The 15283-nt window shown below is 44.1% G+C and overlaps 1 protein-coding gene and 1 long non-coding RNA gene across 5 annotated transcripts in view; one reads left to right on the top strand and one right to left on the bottom strand.

The window, feature by feature from the left end:
- Positions 1–156: 156 nt before the first annotated feature.
- Positions 157–15283, bottom strand: part of LOC105008983 (multidrug resistance-associated protein 1) — a 52342-nt gene continuing 37215 nt past the window's right edge. For 2 of the 3 annotated variants that reach the window (XM_020051299.3, XM_013135858.4), the window contains 15 exons: positions 14995–15162; positions 14718–14898; positions 13951–14023; positions 13370–13487; positions 12313–12520; positions 11431–11588; positions 10733–10885; positions 9577–9776; positions 9376–9502; positions 5847–5948; positions 5310–5456; positions 4880–5038; positions 4198–4364; positions 3704–3898; positions 157–2244 (listed from right to left, as the gene is read on the bottom strand). In XM_020051299.3, coding sequence (XP_019906858.3) covers positions 2136–2244; positions 3704–3898; positions 4198–4364; positions 4880–5038; positions 5310–5456; positions 5847–5948; positions 9376–9502; positions 9577–9776; positions 10733–10885; positions 11431–11588; positions 12313–12520; positions 13370–13487; positions 13951–14023; positions 14718–14898; positions 14995–15162 — 2265 coding nt within the window. In that variant the 3' untranslated portion in view covers positions 157–2135. Of the gene's footprint in view, positions 2245–3703; positions 3899–4197; positions 4365–4879; positions 5039–5309; positions 5461–5846; positions 5949–9375; positions 9503–9576; positions 9777–10732; positions 10886–11430; positions 11589–12312; positions 12521–13369; positions 13488–13950; positions 14024–14717; positions 14899–14994; positions 15163–15283 lie in introns of those variants that run through there. The other variant, XM_020051300.3, reaches the window with a different exon arrangement.
- On the top strand, positions 7573–11404 carry LOC106024521. 2 transcript variants are annotated; one of them, XR_001198364.1, is made up of 5 exons: positions 7574–7611; positions 9227–9253; positions 9382–9486; positions 10723–10831; positions 11235–11404. It is a non-coding gene; the product is annotated as an uncharacterized LOC106024521 (long non-coding RNA). The 2 variants fall into 2 exon arrangements; XR_001198363.1 differs by lacking the exon at positions 9382–9486 and having other exon boundaries at positions 7573–7611; positions 9227–9308.

The following is a 15283-nucleotide window of genomic DNA, read 5'->3' as shown; positions in this document are numbered from 1 at the left end:
CCTTGAACAAGACACAACCCTAATTGTTTTAGGTTAATGTCTGCTAACATGTCTGAGGAGGAAATGGCAGAACTAAATCAATGCTTTCTTTTAGTGTTATTGACACATTTATTTATCTCACACTCAAAATGAACAATTTCACCACCCCCACCCCCTATCTCTGTCACCGTGGAAACCGTATTCCTACAGCTGAATCCGACTGAGATGGTGAACACTGAGGAGACATTTCAGTTGTTGGGGCTTCATTAAAGTACATTCTTAATGTGTTATACTACTGGTACTGAGCTATGTATTTCTACACAATGGCACACTTTTCCCCACAGACCCTGGTGAAAAGTACTGCTTAACAAAGAGAATAGGGTACCATGGTTCAAACGGAGGTGTGAAGACCGGTACAGTCACCACTCAGCTTTTATTGTTGCATCAGAGATCTCAATTTCCACAGCTGTTAAAGGTTGCTGGATTGAATCCCGGGACTGGCAAATTGAGAGGAAGAAAATCTGTCATTCTGTCCCTGAGCAAGGCAGTTAACAACATATTGGTGCTCATTGTGGAAGTTTCCCCATAGTGTGCCAGTACAGAAGATTTATGGTAGTTATGGTTGGACCTTGTATGCAAGTTTTACTGAGAACAGATACAGACTTTGCAAACTGTAGAATATACATCAGGTTCTTTCCTTATAAAACAATAACCTGTGGAATGTAGATCAGGTTGTGTCCTTATAAAACAATAGTAACCTTTAAAATATACTTTAGACTCTAAACTGTTTAGTTTCAGAAGTCATACATTCTTTTTACCCTTTTTACTTTTTTCCCATTTTCTTTGTTTTATTTGTCCCAATACATGAAAAGAAACAACAATTCCACAAACGTACACAAATCGTTCACCTTTTGGCAGTATGTTCACATTTCAAGTTGACAGTTGAGCCTGACTTCAGCTTCTTGGTGTATCTGATTGTCTTCTATACTAATAGCCTCCTTAGCACCAATGTGTCTGTCTGTTGTGTTGTGTGCGTGTGTAAGAGTGTGTATTGGCAGTGTGTGTTTTTTGGCCTGCTACATAGATTGCTCACAAAGCACCTGTTATTCATCCCTTTTTCATCTCATCCTCATCTTGACATGAAAGTGTCCCAGACAAGGCCACAAGAGGTCAACAGCATCCCCCGTTATACAAAGAGTTCATAGTTTAATTTAGGAAAACTTTCATTGTCTTCAGGAAAGAGTCTACTGCCCAAATAGAACACTATTCTAATGGTTCTCTATCAGGGGTACAGGGAACCCTGAGGGTACATGGCCCATCTACAGGGAGAATGAGGAACCTGGGGAGAATGAGGAACCTGGGTATATTTGACCTATCCACAGGGAATACTTGAGAAGACTCATGAAACCTACTGGCAGATTGAAGGCTTGCTGGTAGAGGCTTGCCAGTAGATTGAAGGCTTGCTGGTAGAGGCTTGCCGGTAGATTGAAGGCTTGCTGGTAGAGGCTTGCCAGTAGATTGAAGGCTTGCTGGTAGAGGCTTGCCAGTAGATTGAAGGCTTGCTGGTAGAGGCTTGCCGGTAGATTGAAGGCTTGCCAGTAGATTGAAGGCTTGCTGGTAGAGGCTTGCCAGTAGATTGAAGGCTTGCTGGTAGAGGCTTGCCGGTAGATTGAAGGCTTGCTGGTAGATTGAAGGCTTGCCGGTAGATTGAAGGCTTGCTGGTAGATTGAAGGTACTGGTATAATGAATATGAAGGCATACTTCTGGGACACTCCGAACGCAGAAGGGAACTCGTGCTGTAGTACAAACGATGTGGTCAGATGTACTAAGTAGGGATTAGGGTTGTGTTTGGGATGCACCTGTCAGTCACAAACACGTACCTTCTTCCTGACTGTCTTCAGATGTTCTCGCCATGGCAACAGTGACACGTTTGATTGTTTATGTTTCTGATAAAAGAGGCTAAGTCATCTTGAGCCACAATGCTCATCTGCAGGACTTCCAAATAAGGGAAGAGTTTACAAACAAAGTATATTTTTTGTAGTAGACTTTTTCAGTTTTAGTGCTATTTGAAAAATAATCCTCCAGCCCTACAGGTGTGGTAGGGACATGATGTGGCAGGGTTTGCCCGATACCCAGGCCTCCTGGCTGGGGAGGGTTCAAACCAGGCCGGCCTCCTGACACATACTATAGAACTGTCCCCTCTGGGAGATGAGGTTGGAGGGAGAGTCCATCTCTGTTATCAGACCTCTATCCATCACTATCACCCTGCAGAAACAGAAAGAGAGAGAGGAAAAATAAAGTGAAAAAAGAGAAAACTAAAGAAATTTGGAGAAAAGGAGAGAGGGAGAGACCTGAAACCTGAGCCCCAAAGAACCTCTCTGCCACCTACTGAGAAACCGATCTCCCAGGTATCAAGAACTGTTCAAGATGGAGACTCCAACGCCAACTTATTCATGTTCAGAAGAGACAGGAAGACCGTACAGCTGGTGTAGGCCTTACAGTGTAAGCTTTGTGTGTCTGTGTATAGGGCTGTGTATTGTGTGTCTGTGTATAGGGCTGTGTATTCTGTGTCTGTGTCTGTGTATAGGGCTGTGTGTTGTGTGTCTGTGTATAGGTCTGTGCATTGTGTGTCTGTGTATATCAAGTACTGTAGTTAAGTAGAATCAGGGTGGTAAATAATTGGGTACCAAATGAACCAATCAAAGGAGGGGTGTTACCCATACAGGTGAATGTGAAACACCATGCCGATAGGAAAGTAGATCTCAGAGGACATCAGGAAGAGAGTAGTGAGAGCACAGCAGTCTGGGGAAGGCTGTACAACAATTTCAAAAAGATTTAAGCTCCTTCAGTCCACTGTGAGAAATATCCAGAAAAGCCTCAAGAAAAATAATCCATCCGATAAATGCTAATCCACACATAACATCTGGACATGTGCAGACCTCCATGGCTGCATCTCAGGTAACTGTGCTTCAACAATTAGAAGAACCCCGACACAAAGTGGCATCATGGGAAGGTTGCTAGGAAGATACCTCTGCTGTCAAAAAATAACCAAACTGACGTCTTAACGTTTTTGGAAGTCTGTTCTCAGATGAGACAGATGAGTCCAAAATGTACCTTTCTGGTCACAATCAAAACCACAATGTTCGTCTACCTCCAAAGGAACATTATCCCAACGTTCAAGAATGGTGGTGAGAATGTCAAGATCCAGGGCTGCTTTTGCTCTATTTTAATATGTTATACAAAAATAATGATCATCTCTGTATATGACCACTGTATATTACCTGCTGTAATCCATGAGGGTATTTAGTCTGCGTATTAGTTTATGTTACCTGGTGTAATCCATGATGATATTGAGTCTGTGTATTAGTGAATATTACCTTGTGTAATCCATGATGGTATTTAATCTGTGTATTAGTGTATATTACCCTGGTGTAATCCATGATGGTATATAATCTGTGTATTAGTGTATATTACCCTGGTGTAATCCATGAGGATATTTAATTTGTGTATAAGTGTACAGTATATTACCTGGTGTAATCCATGATGGTATTTAATCTGTGTATACGTGTATATTACCAGGTGTAATCTATGATGGTATTTAATCTGTGTATAAGTGTTCAGTATATTACCTGGTGTAATCCATGATGGTATTTAATTTGTGTATTAGTGTATATTACCTGGTGTAATCCATCAGGTATTTATTTTGTGTATTAGTGTATATTACCTGGTGTAATCCATGATGGTATTTAATCTGTGAGCGATGGTCAGGACAGTGCAATCATCAAATTGGGTTCTGATGGTGGACTGGATCAGGTTGTCTGTCTCCAGGTCCACGGCAGCCGTGGCCTCATCCAGAACCAGGATCTTAGTCTTCCTCAGGAGGGCTCGGGCCAGACATACCAGCTGGCGCTGACCCAAACTGGAGAGATGGAGAAACAGATGAGATGAAGACAGAGGGAGGATAGAGGGGTGAAGAGCAGAGAGAGATGGAAGAAGAGCAGGGAATAGAGTCAGAAGGAAGATGAATAAAGAAAGAGAAGAGCCTGAGGAGGAGGTGAGGAAGAAGAAATCAGGAGTAAAGACACACCAGCTGGGGCTGACCCAGGCCAGAATGGAGATAGTTAGTGGAAAGAAGATAAAGAGAGAGGGATGAAGAAAAGAGGGTGAGACAAAGAGAGAAACCCAGAAGTTCTGTAACACCTATTAAGTTTAATGTACCTGAGGTTCTCTCCTCCCTCTGAACACTCATGCTTGAGTTTGTCTGGCAGGCCTGAAACAAAGCTCTTGAGATGGGCGAGCTCCAGCGCTCTCCAAACCTCCTCATCAGAATAGCTGTCAAAGGGGTCCAGATTCATCCTCAGAGAGCCAGAGAACAACACTGGGTCCTGGGCAGTTGGAGGGAAGGAAGAAGAGGGGGATAACAGGGTAAGAGTGTTATGGGGGAGATTAATTAAGATGGCATACGCATAAAGTGTGTAAGTCCTGTATGTTTTGGTTGACGGTTAGTATTACTGTTTTTGACAGATTTTATTAAGGGTTGATAAAGTATTACTGTGTTCTGTGGGGCATATTACACTGTGTGGATAATTATTACTGTGTTCTGTGGTGCATATTATACTGTGTGGATAAGTATTACTGTGTTCTTTGGTGCATATTAAACTGTGTGGATAAGTATTACTGTGTTCTTTGGTGCATATTAAACTGTGTGGATAAGTATTACTGTGTTCTTTGGTGCATATTAAACTGTGTGGATAAGTATTACTGTTTTCTGTGGTGCATACTAAACTGTGTGGATAAGTATTACTGTGTTCTGTGGTGCATATTACACTGTGTGGATAAGTATTACTGTGTTCTGTGGTGCATATTACACTGTGTGGATAAGTATTACTGTGTATAAAACCTGGGGTATAATGGTGATCCTGGAGCGCAGCTCATGCAGTCCAATCTGAGCTATGTTTATCCCGTCTATGTAAATCTCTCCCTTTGCTGCTTCAAGTATCCGGAATATTCCCAATGCCAGGGAGGATTTCCCTGCTCCAGTCCGGCCCACTATTCCAACCTGGAGAGGAGGGAGTTTGGGGAGATGGCAAAGGAGATCGGGGGACGAAAGTGGGGAAGATGTTAGGAGGATGAACAGGAGCAGAAAGATGGGGAACATTTGAAAGAAAGCAGGAATTAAGACAGCCATGCCTCTACTTTGATGACACTAAAAAGATTCAGCCATTGAATGAAAATGCTTACATGTCTTGAACACCCCTTAGACTTTCAGGGCGAAACAACATGCTGGATTACGTTTGTGCTGTAGCAAATGGACTGATTAAAATCTTCACCTTCTCTCTCTCCTGGATGCTGAGGGAGACGCCCCTGAGGGCCCAGTCCAGTCCTTTGCGGTACTGCAATCCATACTCCTCCAGCTCCATGGTGCCGTGGATGGGCCAGGCCAGGGGGAGTGTGCTGCCTTCGATGGTCCATGGAGCCTGGCTGACAATAGGAATTTATACTTTCCAAAGTACAGAGAGGGAAATAATGTGCCTATTGGAAGCTGGTGATGATTAGACAGCCATGATAGCATGAGGGCCAGATTAGACATGTACACAGATATACACAGATATACACTGTACCCAGGTTTAGACATGTACCCAGGTTAGACATGTACCCTGGTTAGACATGTACCCAGGTTTAGACATGTACTGAGGTTAGACGTACCCAGGCTTAGACATGTACCCAGGTTAGATATGTAACCTAGAAACTAGAGTTAATTCCTCTATTCATATAAGAAGTGCCAGGGAATTTGTAGCAAACAGAGTGTCTATCTCTCTCACACACACACACACAACAGACATATAGAAAACAGGCGAGCTTCTCACCTCCTTAGGTGTGTCTGCATATTCTTTGACTCTCTCCACAGACACTATGTTGTTCTCCACATCAGTCCAGGATCTCACAATCCAGCTCAGGATACCGGTCACCTACACCGCATAGAATCAGAGGTAGGTCACAGGTGTGTGTGTGTATTTAACAAAACCACATAGAATCACAGGTAGGTGAAGATCATTTTATATATGTTTTTCTGGATTTCTTGTCTCTCACTGTTCTAATGAACTTACTCTTACAATTCTGGACTGTTAATTTCCTTTTCAGTGGGCATACGTACAAAATCAGCAGGGGATCAAATAATATTTTCCCTCACTGGATATAAAAAGCCTACAGAGCCCTGTTAAAATGCCAGGTTCTTGTGATGTAAAAGAATGAAAATGTTTTCCACTTTTAATGTGACTAGTCAGAGAGGCTTCCAAGAGGCCTACAGCAAGATTAAAGGAAGTACTGGCTGTGTGCTGCATGTGACAACAATTTCCCGTATTCTTCATATGAATGGGCTATGGGGTAGGGTGGCAAGACAGAAACCTTTTCTTACAAAGAAAAACATCCAAACCTGGCTGAAGTTTGGGAAAACAAACATCAAGTCTCCCAAAAGCACCTGGGAAAATGTGTTATGGTCTGATGAAACCAAGGTTGAACTTTTTGGCCATAATTCCAAAAGGTATGTTTGGCGCAAAAACAACACTGCACATCACCCAAAGAACACCATACCCACAGTGAAGCATGGTGGTGGCAGCATCATGCTTTGGGGCTGTTTTTCTTCAGCTGGAACCGGGGCCTTAGTCAGGGTGGAGGGAATTTTGAACAGTTCAGAATACTAGGCCATTTTGGCACAAAGCCTTCAGGCGTCCATTAGAAAGCTGAAGATGTAGAGAAAGTTCACCTGCACGACAACGACCCAAAGCACACATCCAAATCCACAAAAGCATGGCTTCACCAGAAGAAGATGGCTTCACCATGTTTTGGAATGGCCCAGCCAGAGCCCAGACCTGAATCCAATTGAACATCTGTTGGGTGATCTGAAGGGTGCTGTGCACAGGATATGTCCTAACAATCTGAGAGATTTGGAGCAATTTTGCAAAGAAGAGTGAGCAAATATTGCATCACAAGAACCTGGTATTTTAGCAAGGGTGTGTAGACTTTTTAAAACTGTGTGTGTTAATTATGAGACCACTGCAAAAGTATCAGTTTCTCTGGTTTTAGTATTCATTGGTATGTGTTTGAGTAAAATTAACAGTTTTGTTTTATTCTATTAACTACTGACAACATTACTCTCAAATTCCAAATAAATATTTGGCATTTAGAGTATTTATTTGTAGAAAATAACAACTGATGCATTGTTTTCAGACCTCAAATAATTCAAAGAAAACAAAGTCATATACATTTTTCAACAACAAAATACTAATGTTTTGACTTATGAAGACTTTCAGAAATCAGTATTTGGTGGAATAACCCTGGTTTTTAATTACAGCTTTTATGCGTCTTGGCATGCTCTCTACCCGTCTGTCACATTGCTGTGGGGTTCAGGTCTGGAGATTGGGCTGTGTCATGGTGCGGTGAGCAGCAGCGCCACCGTGCCATGTTTTCACAAGTTCCCATATCTCACGAACACATCCCGGACTGTCACATGTTTCCAATCTTCAACACCAGGTCCCAATCTAGCTTGAGTGTATGTGTATATATGTTTCCCCTCTGCTCCCCACATTGTGGATCATTGTTGCTGTCGCTGTCATTGTTGCTGTCTGTATGCTGGTGAGTGTTGTTTGTATGTTAGTTGTTAAGTCGCATTGTTGCGCACTTTTATTTTCATTCAGTAGAGTAGTTATTGTTTTCCGTTCGTGTTCGGTTTGTTGTTTGTTGTTTTAATAAACCAACGAACGTGATCTCTGCCTGCGCCTGGTTCCTCCAACACTACAAGTGTTACAGGCTGGCCATGACAGAGTCTTGATTTGGTGGTCCTCCATCCACACCTTGATTGACCAGGCTGTGTGGGATGTAGCATTGTCCTGCTGGAAAAAACTATTCTCAGAGTTGGGGAACATTGTCAGAGCAGAAGGAAGCAGGTGTTCTTCCATGTTAACCTTTTACTTGGTTTGATTCATGCGTCCTTCACAAAGGTAAATCTTGCAGAAGCATCCCCAGATCATCACCGATCCTCCACCAAATTTCACAGTGGGTGCGAGACACTTCTAAGCCTCTCCAAGTCTCCGTCTAACCATTAGACGACCAGGTGTCGGACAAAGCAGAAAATGTGACTAATCAGAGAAGATGACCTTACTCCATTCCTCTATGGTCCAATCCTTATGGTCTTTTGCAAACTTCAGCCTGGCTCTTCTTTGTTTCTCATTGATGAAGGGCTTTTTTTTAAATCTTTGCACAACTTCAGCCCTGCCCTAGGAACCAGTTTCAAACCATCCTCGCCGTACACTTCACCCCAGCTGCTGTTTGACATTCTTTTTGTAGGTCACTTGATGTCATCCTATGGTTGTTGAGTGAAATTCTAATTAGTTGACGGTCATTTGCGCCCTTTGCCAGTCTGTAGCTTTGTTGTCCCCAATGTCTGTTGCTTGATGTTGTTCTTATGAACCGCTGTCTTTGAAATTTTCAGGATGGATTTTCAGGATGCCAGTAAAGCCAGAATGTAACCCTTCTTTTCCTCACTCAAAGCTTTTCTTTTCAACTCTTTTGTCACGCTGAATATTTAAATGTTTATTCTAATTACCTTTGAGGTACTACTTGCATTGTTTTTGCCGTCCAGCTGGTCCTACTGCAAGACGATAGTGATGACCACAGCAGTGGTTTTTATACTTTTCCTCATTAAAGTAGATTTGGTTCAGGTAATCACCTAATCAGTACCTCATTAAGTAAAATGAGGTCTGTCTGTGTTGGAATTTAACAGAGACTGGAGACTTGGTCTCTTAATTTTTTCTAGAGCTGTATATTAAACAAAACTGCATACAATCACAGGTAGGTTACAGGGGTGTGTGTGTGTGTGTGTGTGTATACAGCTCTGGAAAAAAATAAGTCAATTTGACAGACTGGTGGAGAGCATGCCAAGACGCATGAAAGCTGTGATTAAAAACCAGGGTTATTCCACCAAATATTGATTTCTCAGCTCTTCCTTTCTCAGTTTTTTGGTCACAGGTGTGTATGTGTGTGTGTGTGTGTGCATGTGTGAAAGTTCTGCATCCGGTAAAAGGCTATTTTTGGGTTATCAGCCAGGTTTTACCATTAGGATTAGGTGATGTACATCAGCCCCCACCTTTTACACCAGAACACCCTCGGATAGTACATCAGGCCAGCGCACGGACATTTCTGAGTCCTGTCCATCTGTACCTTCTGACAGTATGTGTCCTCTGTATTGCAGGTCGAGGCTCTGCCGTGTGTCAGTGGGGTATGGAGAAGGAGGTGCCACCTCGACCCTTGAATGACCTCAGACTATTCGAGATGTAATTGCCTTCCTGTGTGTTTCTCAAGTGTCTGTCACAGATGTATGTATGTTTGGTGTGTGTGTACCTGTAGGGAGTGTGACACAGCCAGTCCCACTATGCCTGGGCTCAGTGTGTTCCTGCCCATTACAGCCAAGGTGGCCGCCGACAGCACCAACAGATTCCCCAGGAACTCCAGGTTCACTGCCAACCATCTGAACACACACACACACACGTTAAAAATCACTGCCAACCATCTGAACACACACACACACACACACTCATCTACCTGGTGGCTACAAAGCGTGGGAAGTATGATGTCTGGTTGTGGTCGATGCGTGTGTTGGCCTGCTGTATGAAGCGCTCCTGCTCTGAGAAGGCTCGGATCACGCTGGCTCCCTGGATCGTCTCGTTGAAGTGGGTGTAGATGGGAGAACGGCTGACTGCTTCTAGCCGACGAAGCTGACAGGATGTGGCCACGTAGAAACTCTTTAGGGTGGGGTGGGGGGGATTATTTTGGGATGTTAATAATTTATTTAGTAGGGGAAAAAAACATCACACTCTATGTAAGAATCCTTACGACATCTGTAGGTAACTCTACTACGTACTAGGTAACTCTACCAGTCTGTACGAATTAACCCTACCATTCCGTACTAGGTAACCCTACTAGTCTGTACTAATTAACCCTACCAGTCTGTACTAATTAACCCTACCATTCTGTACTAATTAACCCTACCAGTCTGTACTAATTAACCCTACCATTCTGTACTAGGTAACCCTACTAGTCTGTACTAATTAACCCTACCATTCTGTACTAGGTAACCCTACTAGTCTGTACTAATTAACCCTACCATTCTGTACTAGGTAACCCTACTAGTCTGTACTAATTAACCCTACCATTCCGTACTAGGTAACCCTACTAGTCTGTACTAATTAACCCTACTAGTCTGTACTAATTAACCCTACCAGTCTGTACTAATTAACCCTACCATTCTGTACTAGGTAACCCTACTAGTCTGTACTAATTAACCCTACCATTCTGTACTAGGTAACCCTACTAGTCTGTACTAATTAACCCTACCATTCTGTACTAGGTAACCCTACTAGTCTGTACTAATTAACCCTACCATTCCGTACTAGGTAACCCTACTAGTCTGTACTAATTAACCCTACTAGTGTGTACTAGGAAACTCTACCAGTCTGTAGTAATTAACACTACCAGTGTGTACTAGGTAACTCTACAAGTCTAGTAATTAACCCTACCAGTGTTTACTAATTAAACCTACCAGTGTGTACTAGGTAACTCTACAAGTCTAGTAATTAACCCTACCAGTGTTTACTAATTAACCCTACCAGTGTGTACTAGGTAACCCTACCAGTCTGTATTAGTTAACCCCACCAGTATGTACTAGTTAACCCTAATAGTCTGTACTAGGTAACCCCACCTGTATGAATGCGTACAGCAGCGTCAGTGGCAGCAGCACCACCCCAGCGAAGGGCATGGCCACCAGAACGATGATGCAGACCTCCAGCAGTTTGAACAGGTACCCCAACATCATCTTCAGACCGTCAGGGATCATGCAGTCGATGGCGTCCACCTGTAATGACCACCACAATGATACAGTCATGTAGAATACATTGTAAATGTACGTCTGTAAAGCAGAGGTAATGACCACCACAACGATACACGTCATGTGTAGAATACATTGTAAATGTACATCTGTAAAGCAGTGGTAATGACCACCACAACGATACACGTCATGTGTAGAATACATTGTAAATGTACATCTGTAAAGCAGTGGTAATAACCACCACAATAATACACATCATGTAAAATACATTGTAAATGTATGTGTTTAATGCCGAGGTAAGCTCAGTCAAATAACAGATGTCATTTATAAGATGCTTATTTTTTTACCCAGCCATTTGTCTTTTTCAATTCGACAGGAAATTGGAGAAAGAGTGGAGAGAGTTCACGAAACAGCTGTGGGTTGAATGTGAACCCATGCTGGGGTGGTTTAGACCGTTGGACCTCCCAGGCCACGGTCAGATACCCCGGGTTGACACACTGCCGTGACCTATCAAGTGACACGCCCTACCTACTGAGCTACCGGAGTCAAGACGTTCTTGCATTAAAACCCACCTCCTTGGAGAAGCGGTTGAGGAGGTTTCCTGAGGGCGTGACTTCGAAGAAGGCCATGGGGGAGCGCAGGACGTTGCTGAGGAGGTCCTGGTGGAGGTGGCGGGAGGCAATGATCCCACCCAGCGATATGGCCACGGTAGTGCCGAAGATAGCCACGCCTACAACGGGAGAGAGGCGGGGGGAGAGAGAGTAGGGGTTAGGAGAAAGGAAAAGGGGGAGAGAGGAAGAGGCATCCGGCCCAGAGGAGCCCATCTCCTGTTTCTGTCGTATGAGGCAGCGTTGTGGACAGGTCCCCGGGGGAGGACTGCAGGGTCATTGGAAAACTGTGAGATTAAATTACACTTTCTTTGGTACAATTTCTGTTTTTTGTCAAGAAAAGCCAAAGATAACAACGCTGTCCTGCAACACTGCGGTTCAAACGGTACACTGCAAAAACGATGTCTCACCAAGTATATTTATCTTGTTTTCAGATTCAAAATCTAACCGTCCTTAAAATAAGGTACATCCTTCTTAACAAGCTGGGGTTGTATTAGATCAGGGGTGTTCAAACTGTTAAGAGTGTCTGCAGGTTTTTGGTTTTTCCTATGAATTGGTTCCCAGTTCACACCAGGTGAGGGTAGAAACTAACCAATTAGTAACCTAATCAGTCAACCACCTCTGTCCAACCACCTCTGTCCAACCACCTCTGTCCCAACCAGCCCTGTCCCAACCAGCCCTGTCCCAACCAGCCCTGTCCCAACCAGCCCTGTCCCAACCAGCCCTGTCCCAACCAGCCCTGTCCCAACCAGCCCTGTCCCAACCAGCCCTGTCCCAACCAGCCCTGTCCAACTAGCCCTGTCCAACCACCGCTGCCTCAACCTGTTATCCCGGGCAATGACTCACCCTGAGCAAACCCCAGTGCTCCGAACACGCCCAATTTGAGATCTGTGTCGATCTGGGTGCCATTGATGATTGGGTCGTCGGCCCAGAGGCTCAGCCAATAGTTGTAGGCGAGGGAGGCGGCCTGCTGGAAGGCATAGAGCAAGATGATGGGGATAATGAGGGCAGTCCCGATGGTCCGGAAGTACTCCACATACATCTGGAGTTTCACCTGGAGGAGGAGGAGAGGGGCCGAGGGAGAAATGGAGAGATAGGGAGTGAAAGGAGAGGAAAGAAAAGGAGGTCTTCAAGTACCATAGGCGGCAGATAGCTTAGCGGTTCGATATGTACATTTACCGAAAGGCGACCAGTCGCCAAGGTGTCATTTTGTCCTTTTGTCCGAAGCAATTAAAATGAATTACGTCGGGACATTTCTTCTGGATAAGATAGCGTGCTATAGATTAAAATGCAAATCTGTTTGGCCTAATCTGTAGTCAGTCTGTAGATGTGTTAGTAGTTCTGTGCTATTTTTCTGTAGTTACTACATCTGTAGTTATGTGTTGTTAAATTATTTTCTGTGGTTACTACATCAGTAGCTATGAGTCATTAAACTATTGTCTGTAGTTACTACATCATAGTTATGTGTTGCTAAACCGTGTCTATAGTTACTACGTTGTAGTTGTGTCATTAAACTACTTCTCGGTAGTTGCTACATCAGTAGTGTTGTTAAACTATGTGGCAAAAGTCAGTAGTTATTTGTTTTTAAACTATTTGTCATAATGCTCTGTATCTGCTGTTGCTGCGTCAGTAATTATGTGTGATAATGCTCGATGTCTGTAGTTGCTGTGTCAGTAGTAATTATGTGTGATAATGCTCCATGTCTGTAGTTGCTGTGCCAGTAGTAATTATGTGTGATAATGCTCCATGTCTGTAGTTGCCGCATCAGTAGTTATGTGTGATAATGCTCTGCGTCTGTAGTTGCCACGTCAGTAGTTGTGTGTGTGATAATGCTTTGTGTCTGTATTTGCTGCGTCAGTAATTAGGTGCGTGTCTGTAGCTGTGACTGTGCTGCACCACCCACCCTCCCAGTGTTGGCCTTGTCTGCCTCCGTCAGTCTGCCCACGTCTTCTGCTGGCTCCATATCCTCCGTGTCTGAGGCCTCCATGGTCTGAACACTGGCGCTGCTCATCATGTCACCACTGATGCACACAGAGAGATGAAGACCGTCCCAGAATATGTAGAGGTGAAGACAGGAGGGGGTTTGATGTGGGTTGGAGCAATCTATTAGCTATATATAAACTACAGTGGTCAGTTTATTATGTGAACCAAGCAATTCACAAACATGTAGGACCCTTGCAGCCAGGCACATGGACATGTTGTTACGTAAGTCATGCAGAGTAACTGTTTCAGTCAACGTCAGAATGGGCAAACCCAGTGATCTAAACCCCTCTGATTGTTGTATGATTGTATGACACATTTGCCCTCCAGGGCATATCATGCATGACAGTCCAGGGTTTACCAACAACGATGCTGCAAAAAAAATAATCCGGACTGCTTTTCAATTAAACTTTGCGAATAAATCATCTTTAAATCACCCCCCAACCTTCTGGAGCCCTACTGTTGGGCGATCTCAGTTGGTTTGCTTCAGGTCAGAGGTCGTACCTGATGAGTTGTTCCTGAGAGAGGTCTATGGAGAAGTCTGTCATACTCAGGCGAGACACAGACCTTCTGGTACCTATAAACAACGAATACAATATCAACATCCCATGTCATCATCATGTCAAAACAGATGGACACAGCAAAGGATCATTTCAGCACATTCATTTCAATGAATCTCTTGGTAATTTTGTTATCAAGCCAACAGCAAAGCACACTGCATCCCACTGCTGGCTTGACTGTAAATTTAAGAGAGGTTGGTCCCTGAATGGGAGATCAGGAGTTGTTGCTAAGCCAGTAGGGGCCACTCTTCACTCAGATTTATTTATCAAATCCCAAAGCCCCAGGACAGTGAAGAGGATGTCCTTAAAAACGGGAACGAAAAGGCATCACACGATCCCGCAATTATTTCAACAGAAAACTGGAACAACCGCTTCTATGTTGGCCTGACTGCTAGACCATCAGGTTGAAGTCTGCTGGGTGGGCCTGACTACTAGACCATCAGGTTGAAGTCTGTTGGGTGGGCCTGACTACTAGACCACCAGGTTGAAGTCTGTTGGGTGGGCCTAACTACTAGACCATCAGGTTGAAGTCTGTTGGGTGGGCCTGACTACAAGACCACCAGGTTGAAGTCTGTTGGGTGGTCCTGACTACTAGACCACCAGGTTGAAGTCTGTTGGGTGGGCCTGACTACTAGACCACCAGGTTGAAGTCTATTGGGTCATCCTGACAACTACTGTAGACAACCAGGTGTATCTCCTCCCACTCCATACCCATTTGTGAGCGCTCCTTGTGCTCGTTCCCAGCAAAGACACGTATGAATTCAGCAAAGGCTCCCTTGCGCCCCATCAGCTCCAGATAGGAGCCCATCTCCGTGATCTCTCCCTCCACCATCACCAGGATCAGGTCAGCCTGGGGCAGGTAGCTCAGACCGTGGGTCACCAGGACACGAGTCTGAGGAGAGGAACCACACAGAAAGTCAAGATGTTTACTACCGAAAGAGACAGAGCAGACACACACACACACACACACTAACATATGTATAATGACCTTGTCTTTGAGGAGCCCTCTGGGTCCAACCACCCTTTCGAAGATGTGTTGACCCACATGGGTGTCAACAGCAGACAGCGGGTCGTCTAGGAGATAGACATCAGCCTTCCTGTAGACCGCCCTGGCCAGACTGACCCTCTGCTTCTGGCCTCCTGACAAATTTAAACCCTGGGGCAGAATAAACATTTACTCTAATGCATGAAATGTTTATGAAGTGAACTTTACTCATGCAAGAAAATGTTTCAATCAACCAACCAATGAATGAATAAATAAAAGCAGGGATTATTAA

The sequence above is a fragment of the Esox lucius genome, chromosome 11, assembly GCF_011004845.1.
Source record: "Esox lucius isolate fEsoLuc1 chromosome 11, fEsoLuc1.pri, whole genome shotgun sequence".
Taxonomy (NCBI): domain Eukaryota; kingdom Metazoa; phylum Chordata; class Actinopteri; order Esociformes; family Esocidae; genus Esox; species Esox lucius.
This window is presented reverse-complemented; position numbering and strand designations above follow the sequence as displayed.